Source organism: Frankliniella occidentalis, unplaced genomic scaffold (assembly GCF_000697945.3).
Source record: "Frankliniella occidentalis isolate FOCC.00 unplaced genomic scaffold, Focc_3.1 Scaffold184, whole genome shotgun sequence".
Classification (NCBI taxonomy): Eukaryota; Metazoa; Arthropoda; class Insecta; order Thysanoptera; family Thripidae; genus Frankliniella; species Frankliniella occidentalis.
The window spans coordinates 36,491-44,840 of NW_026267310.1; the positions used below are offsets into that span (position 1 = coordinate 36,491).

The following is an 8,350-nucleotide window of genomic DNA, read 5'->3' on the forward strand; positions in this document are numbered from 1 at the left end:
GGGGGAGGGGGGAAGGGAGTGAACGCAGCGCAATACATATAGGAGAGGGAATTCGCGGAAAAATATAAAGGCTAGAGAGAAAGAGACGCCAGGGCAGTGTATGGGGGAGAGAGCGAGAGGGGGCGTGAGCGCGCTCTGGCCGCGCAGGCCGCGCGCATCCAGGGCGCGCACTCCCACTCCACAGGACGGGCAGGGCCGCGGGCCGCGCCAGCCGCGCCGGGGCGGGGGGGCTTTTAGTCGAGTCGAGGCAGCGTGGCAGAGCGGAGCGCCCAGCGAGCGAGTCACGGGGCGAGTCACGCAGCGGCACGGAGCAGCGACACTGGCCACGCACCGTCGCTGGAGGAGCGGCAGGGGCGGCGCCGACCCAGCCCCAGCCCCGCGGGTGGTAGCCCCGGGCGCCCCCGTCTGAATGTGAGAAGGCAACACCCCCAGCCGGCGCCCTGGAGGGACGACAGAGGAGCACCAGCCTGCCACCATCGCTGCAGGTAAAAGGGACCGGGGCACCCGGGGCTGTCAAAGTGTCTGGCGGAGCGCGCGGCGCGGGGGTTCCACCGGGGGGACCCGCAGGGAGACCGTCTCCATCCGGAGGGAGAGCCATCCCATCCCATATCATATCGCTCGCGGCCCGGCCCGGCCCTGCCGGTGCCGCGGTGACAGACAGGCAGTGTTGAGGGAGTGCTCCGCCCTGCTCCACCCCTCCCGCCCCGCCCCCGCCGGGCTCGGCTGCTGGTGCCTTTCGTTCCAGAGAGTGAGTGGCACACAGAGGCACACCACAGAGAACCGCACAGCAGCGGAGCAGAGAGCGGAGCGGGAGGCGCGCAGCAGCCGGCCGAAGCTATTTCCGTCCAGCCAGCGTGCCGGAGAGCGCCCGCAATACAATGTATACGGCAAACGTATATTTTCTCTTGTAAAGCCGCAGCAGTCCCTCAAACAAAAACGGCACAGCGGCAACAGAAATAAAATTTAAAAAAAATGAGTGAGAGAGAACGCGATACCCAGCTCCCCGACTGTGCTTTACATTTCATTTTCAAATCGATAGTCATCACGCGAGGACTCGGCGACGGTCGGGGGAGGGTGATCCCATCGGCAGATAAACGCGATGGCATTCTCTAAAGGCATTAGTGAAGCGGAAGCAAAGCGGATCCGGACGGCGAGGGGGCGACAGCGGGCGGAGGGGTGGGTTGAGGTCACCTGACGCCACGACGGCGCCGTGCCTCCTCCCCTCCTACCCCTCCAGGTTGACATGCATGTGAGATCCGATCAGGACATGCAAGTCCCGTCCAGCCGCGCGTTAATCTTGACGGACACGTTTCAGGGAGGCGCGGGTGAGCGAGCCGGGTGGAGGAGGGTCTCGACCCTGGGCACAGGAGGGGCGAGGGAAGTCCAGAGGGGGGAGAGGGGGGGGGGGAGCAGTGAGTGCGCAAGGGGTCCTGCACCTCAGAGGACGACTTGCAGCTTTACCTTGCAGTCGTGCAGCAACAACGAGGTACAGGCGCAAGGCGCGCGGGGCGCGCTCGCTTTTACAGCAACGCGCGCAGCACAAAACTGCCGCGCACGAACTGCACTTTGCACCTTGCGAAACTTTTATAAGGACGGCCCTCGCGGCGCCGCCGGCGCTCCGCCCGTTAAGAGCCCGGAGCAGCAGAAGATGCGCCCCGCCCCGCCCTGCCCCGCGGCTCCGTCCCGCCGGTCCCGACTGACAACTCGTCACGCGCCATCGCCTCGAGTTAGCTCCGGCCGTTAAAACGAGCAGTAAGAGGCGCCGCCACGCCGCGCCGGGCCATCCTCCGCGGCTCCTGCTCCGGCTGCATTGTTGCCAACCGACAGGTAAAGGGGCATCAAAAAACTTCATGCCGCCCATTCCAAGGTCTTCTCGCGGGGGTGGTGGGTGCCCCTTCCTCCCGCCACCACTCCCCCCCCCCCTGCACGTGGCTGGCTCAGAGTCGAAACAACACAGCCATCGCGTGAGGCGCGGTGGAGTATACCTGATGGCGTATCCAGTGTCAACAGCCCCCCTCCCCCGCCCCCTTCTCCCTTTCCACGGTGCTATCAGTGCACCAAATCAATCGGAAGCGCCCCGTGGTGCGGCCCGTGGGACCCGCGCCTGCCCGCCGGCCTGGCACTGCCCGCCGGCACTGACCTCTGCCTGCACGAGCCTCACGCCGCCGCGCCCTTGCCCTCTGTGCCCTCCACAGGACCTGGCGGACGCGCCCCGCCTGGCCATGACGGACAGCGAGGACGAGGGGTCGCTCGACGACGAGTGCCCCATCAACGAGGAGTGGCTCGAGGACGTGCTGAGCTGCTACCACCGGCAGCGCTACGCCACGGACCAGCAGCTGTGCGTCAAGGTGAGTGTAGAGTGTAGTAGTGGTACAACTCGACGCCACGCACTCCACCACCATGGACACAGGGCTTTTGACGACACTAACCCGCCCATGACAGGTCGGGGACTTCGCCGTGCGCCCGGGCTGCGCGTCCAACGAGAGCGTGCTCAGCGACATCGTGGCCGTGACGGTGGACTACAAGCTGCTGCTGGCGGTGGACCGCGGCCGCGAGGCGGAGGAGACGTCCCACACCCTGGCGCTCGTCGTCAAGCTCCTGCCCAGCGACCCCTTCTCGCGCGTGTTCGTCACCGAGGCCCAGTTTGACCTGCGCGAGATCAGCTTCTACACCAAGGTGGGTGCCGTAGAGTGGTACTCCCTACTCCCTCGTACGTACAGCCGCCCTGGCTCGCCCGGCTGACCCGCGCCCTCTCCCCCCGCAGGTGGTGCCCGACCTGGAGGCGCTGGATCCGGACCAGGCGCTGCCCATACCGCGCTGCTACTTCGCGCGGTACGCGCCCGCCACCGACGTGTCCGCGCCCGAGAGCCTGCTGGTGCTGGACAACCTCAAGGCGGCCGGCTACAAGGGCCAGCCCTTCTCGCTGGGCCTCACGCTGGCCCAGGCGCGCGCCGCGCTCGCCAGCGTGGCGCGCCTACACGCCCTCACCCTCGTGCTCAAGCTGCGCGACCCCGACGCGCGACCCCTGTCGGAGCGTTACCCGTTCCTGTTCGCCGCCGAGCGCGCCAGCGAGTCGTACCAGGAGCTGGTCGAGCGGGGCATGCCGCTGGTGAGTACCAACCCCCGGCGACCCTTGGCTCAGCCCCAGGCCTGCCCCGAGGGGTATTTCATTTTTAAAAAATCAATCCGGAAAATATGGAAAAAATTAGGGAATATCAGAAAAAATCTATACACGCTTGAATTAGTAGTAAAGGACCCGTCCGCCATTCGCCGTTACGAAACTGTCAAGTTTAGCCAGTGCAAGCTCTTATAGCGCCTGATGGGTAGGCAATGTCTCGTCTGCAGTGCACGCGTGTGCTGCGGGGTGGCCTACCCCGAGTCTCGCAGGCGCTGAGCTCTCCGCGTTTAATTTGCCGAATGAATCCGAGAAAACGGGCGTACTTTTCGGACGAACCCTTCCTCAACAATCCAATCCCGTCTGCCCCCCGACAGGTGGACGACTTCCTCCGGCGGCAGCCCGGCATGGAGGCCGTGGCGCGCGCACTCGCCCGCCTGCGCCCGCTCACCAAGGACCTGATGACGGAGCTGCTGGCGCCGAGCGGCAGCCTCGCGCTCATCACGCACACGGACTTCTGGTGCAACAACCTGCTCTTCAAGGACCAGGAGGGCGACGGCGAGCTGCAGTGCGCCGTGCTGGACTGGCAGATGGCCACCTACTCGCGGCCCACCAACGACGTGGCCCTCCTGCTGCTGAGCTCGCTGCCCACGCAGCTTCGCCGCGACAATGAGACGGTAAGTCGCCCGTTGCACGTCCACGTCGACCCCTTGCCTCGACCCCCGCGCTCACCGCCACCCCTGTTACAGGACCTGGTCGACACCTACTGGCGCACGTTCACGTCCACGACGGCACGCCTGGGCGTCGACGTGGAGGTCGAGCACGGCTACGACCGCCGCCAGCTCGACGCCGACCTGCAGCGCTCGAAGCTGCTCGCAATCCTGCTATGCATCGGGTCGGTCGAGGTGGCCATCGGCGACCCCCTGACGGAGCAGCGCCTCGTCGACGTCCTCACCGACCTGCACCAGGACGGGGCGCTCGACATCCCCGCCGCCGAGGCCGTCGAGACGCCGTGCGAACCGGAGCCCGACGCATGAGCGAACGACGCGACCAAACGCATCATCGTGTGGAACGTTTAAGTGTAGTGAGTGTGAAAAGGGGCAGCTTCTGCAGTGAGCAAGATGAAGACAAAAAGACACAAAAAGCCGAGTGAGTAAACTCCTGCGACCCTCCCCGATATTGTCTACGAAATCCAAGTTTGTGATCCCCACTGAGATATCAACGTCTGATGTAAAGCTCAAAAGTAGTAATGAGCCAGACTGCGTGTGTACCGTCGTTGCTGATACAGTTGTTTCGAGGTTATTTCCTTGCTTTTCTTTTCTCCATTGTGACTGACGCCAATTACTTAACAAAAATGAAAAAAAAAAGTTAACCTACTCTTGTGAAGATTTTTTACTTTAAATTGACTGCTGCCCTAAATAATTGAAGTGACGAGAGAGGGCCATTATATTTTGAGATGAGTTGAATGCGACCGCGAGGCAGAGGCAGAAGGCGAGGCGAGAACGGGACGAGAAATTGAAGGAGGGAAAAGGGGGATGGGGGGGGGGGGTATAAGGATTATTAGCCATTGCGGGCTGGTCCAGGCCGAGCGGCCGAGCCGTCCGACTGACATGCTGACATGACAAGCAAGACGTCGCCGCGTACAGCAACAGCGACGTGTTTCGTGGTCCAGAAGACGGACCAGACCCTACCAGCCCCAGGCAGGCATCGACCTAGCATAGCACGGCCTGGCCTGCCTGGTCGCCGGCCCGGTCGCACACGAGTGCGAAACGAAACACGAGCCGCGCTGCGCAGGCCGCAGGCACGTCGCGGCTGAGAAAGTGGCGCACCTGGCGCTACGGGCAGCGCGGCCCGGACCCAGCGGACCCCGAGCAGGACGCATTCTCACCCATCGACGAATACGTCCCCTCTCGGCAAAAACCATACAATCACTAGACTAACATTGAAAATTGATATAACATTTAAAATTTCATCTCCTTTCTTTATTATTTGGCTTGATGAGAGTCAAAATCACTTCCTCCTCATAGGGCAGTGGACGTATACCGCCGCCAACCACAACCCGAATGCTGCATTTTCACCGTTTGTGATATACTCCTTTTAATTACTCACTGTATACCAAAAGAAGGAGAGACAGAGAGGGAGAGAAAGAGAGGGAGAGAAAGAGAGGGAGAGAAAAAGAGGGAGAGAAAGAGAGAGATAGAGAGCGGGGTCGAATAATATGGGTCTCAGTCATGCCGAGGAACCGACCCCCGCCGGGGGAACCACTGGAGACCCCGCTGAGGCCCTCTGGGCTGGGGGCGCAGCCAGGGGGTGGTGGCTGCCGCCTAACCCGACCTCCATGCGACCGCGACCGCGACCGCTAAGACTGCTCGTGAATCCCGCTTCACGTTTCAGACGATATTTTAACTTGTATAAGAAAATGTACTATTACTTATAGAGCTTTATTGTTATAATTGCCTTGTTATTTTTATTGAACGAGTTGGATTCTCGCACCGTGAATACGCTACCGAAAAGGGTATGGTATGTGTGTGTGTTTGTGTCAGTGTGTATCATTAAAGCTCTCAGAGGGAACAAGAGAGTTCATCTAGGAATGTGCGAGAGACAACGAAAGGAAAGACCCGAAAGTAACGAAAGTGACTGACGGTCATATGTCATAGTCATAAGAGACGAACAAACGCGTTCTGTGATCCCGGCGCCGAATGTAATTTCTGCGCCAAACTACTCCTATAGCATAATCTTACTCTCGCACTGTTGTACTGTGATGTGTAAATGCCCATGTACAAGCAGCACGCGCACAAAAACTTTTGAGAAAAAAAAATCATTGCAAACACCTTACTTTCATGTCTCTCTAAATTATTGTTAAGGAACACTGCCGTAGTGGTCGCCATGGTGACCGGATGAGGGTGGCTTTTTTTCTCTCACACCATCATCGTCGTCCCAACATGGGAAAGGACGCGTGGAGCAGCGGTGGCGGCCGCAGGTGCGTCCCGCTGCAGCAGCAGCCTGCATTCCAGCTGCACAGCTGCGGACAGCAGTGGCGCGACGCACCTGCGGCCAGCTGCGGCGCGCGACACACGTCGCCATGGCGACCAGGTAGCTGGGCACGCGAGCGTTCTGCACCCCGCCGCACCGCGGGCCGCGGCGGCGCCCCCGGCTCTGAGGCGCGACGGACGCTATCAGGAAGCTACAGCATAGGCGCCTCGAGGGCTTGCGTCGGGCAGCAGCAGGGGGGCACCCGACTTTGTTTCCTTCACCCTTTTCTTCTTAGTCTCGCCCGATCCGCCTTCTACTTTATCTGGAAAATTGACTTCCATTACTTTGTCAAGTGCCCCAGTCAGGCCAACGACGGCATACTAGTTCACCCGCGTTCCTTCGCTTCCCTCCTTTTTTTTGCCCTCCCATTCTTCTCCCTCGTCGATGCCGGCAGCAGTGTTGCCAACGGCAAGGACCAGTGCTCCCACTAAACGCAGTACTGCGCGGCGGAGGCTCTGGCCCGTGCCGAAGTCGGCAACACTGCAGCTTCCCCTCCACTGCCCCTTGCCCGACGGAGAGCCCTCTCCTAGACGACTAGAGGAGGAATAGAGTGAGGAGAGGTACCCGTCCGCCGCACATTGTACCAGAGAAGTTATTATTATTACTGACGATTATTATAATAACGATGATTGGAATAAAGTTGTTACGTTTTATTGCCACGCAAAGCCTTGTTCATTCACTGCCTCTCTCACCACCACCACACCACAGCTGCCCTGCTCCCACAGAGGCACACCACCACCAGCCACGCCCCACCTCACCTCACAGGCCGCTTACAGGCTCAGCTGCTGCCCATCCTCCTCGTCCCTCTCTCTCTCACTCTCACTCACTCTCAACCCCTGTCTGCCCGGGCCTCACCTCCCCAATCTCTGCATTAATATTCGGCTGGCGCGCGCGCAGAGGTTGGGCGGCGGCGGCGGTGGCGGCCCGGGCTGGGAGCGGAGGCCACCCCGGCAGCAGTGAAGCTCTCTCTCGCTCTCTCACTCGCCGTGTTCGCATCACAGGCGAAAATTGCCACAGCAGCAGACGACACATCCCTGGTGAAAAGTGAAAAGGGGCGTAAATCCAATAATGCAAAGTCCGTGGACTCACGCCCTTTTCATTTTTCACCAGTGACGTTACGCCACCGCAGCTCTGACCTGCGGGGCCCTCCGTACCCGTACCGTACCGTACACCCGGGGCCGGCCGCAGCGCACCGCAGCGCACCGTAACCCGATCATCGCGCGCCCATTACGCGGCTCGCTAATCGCAGCGGCCCCAGATTAATCGACCAATTAATCGAACCTCACCGCTCCGCGCTCGGCCGGCCAGGCCAGCCGGGCCAGCAGCCTCCCCGCCACTCGGCCCAGACACAGTACAGCAAGCAGAAGCAGCACCCTCCAACACATCCCTGCCCTGCCCCGCCCCGCCCCGCCACGCAGCACCCCGGAGGAGGGGCCTGGGGTACAACTTTCAAGAAGCCGCCCGTAAGCCAGAGGCAAGCCAGCCGGCGGTGTGGTATGGTGTGGTCTCTGTGCGGGGCGGGGCCGGCGGGACGGGGCGCCGGGGGCGGACGGGGCCAGAGCAGCTGTCCTTACGACCAGGCCCAAGTGGATAACTTTGGGGGGCCCCCGCCCCGCCCGGCCCGCGGTGTCCCGCCGGGTGCCGGGTGTCCGCCCCGTCCCTCGCCGCCCCGCCCGCAGGCCGGCCGCAGACAGCCGCGCCGCTGGCTCAACTACCTCTCCGTCTCCGCCTCGGTCGCGCCAGTCGCAGAGCGCCCCATCGCACCCCTTTCGCCACCCGTGTCTGCCGCACCGCAACCCCATATATATACACATCCAACCCCCTCTGCCGCTCTCCCGATGATGAGGTCCCGCGGCGCCGAGTGTGCTCGTGCGAGCGGGGCGAGCGGGCGTGCGTGTCGCTCCCCGAGGCGCTAACAGAGTCATTACGGCGGCTCCGGGGCGGCACGGCCCCCACAAGAGGACTACAGCCGCGCGGACGAGGGCCGGGGCTCTCGTAGGGACCCCCTCGGGCCGCCGGGGGGCAGACAGACAGACAGACAGACCGACTGATCCCATCCCCCAGGATCCGGGCTGCTGAACCGAGGGGGAGCAGTCTCAGCAACCACAAGCTACAGGCTCAGCTGTTGGAGTGGAGAGCAGCGGCGGAGCAGGGAGAGGTGCTGCGGCAGCGGCGGCGCGCACAGGCAGGCAGCGCGGGCGT

General features: G+C 62.2%; 3 protein-coding genes across 7 annotated transcripts in view; 2 read left to right on the plus strand and 1 right to left on the minus strand.

The window, feature by feature from the left end:
* LOC113203733 (probable glucosamine 6-phosphate N-acetyltransferase) overlaps positions 1-389 on the plus strand; it is a 21,378-nt gene extending 20,989 nt beyond the window's left edge. The window contains exon 5 of the mRNA XM_052272014.1: positions 252-389. Coding sequence (XP_052127974.1) covers positions 252-389 — 138 coding nt within the window. The remainder of the gene's footprint in view (positions 1-251) is intronic.
* Positions 1-8,350, minus strand: part of LOC113203728 (E3 ubiquitin-protein ligase RNF19B) — a 73,175-nt gene that overhangs the window by 4,316 nt on the left and 60,509 nt on the right. The window lies entirely within an intron of this gene.
* On the plus strand, positions 336-6,807 carry LOC113203731 (uncharacterized). Its single transcript, XM_026418560.2, has 6 exons — positions 336-485; positions 2,196-2,348; positions 2,443-2,676; positions 2,765-3,109; positions 3,493-3,792; positions 3,865-6,807. The coding sequence occupies exons 2-6, from the start codon at positions 2,223-2,225 to the stop codon at positions 4,150-4,152; spliced, it is 1,293 nt and encodes a 430-aa protein (XP_026274345.1). The 5' UTR covers positions 336-485; positions 2,196-2,222; the 3' UTR covers positions 4,153-6,807.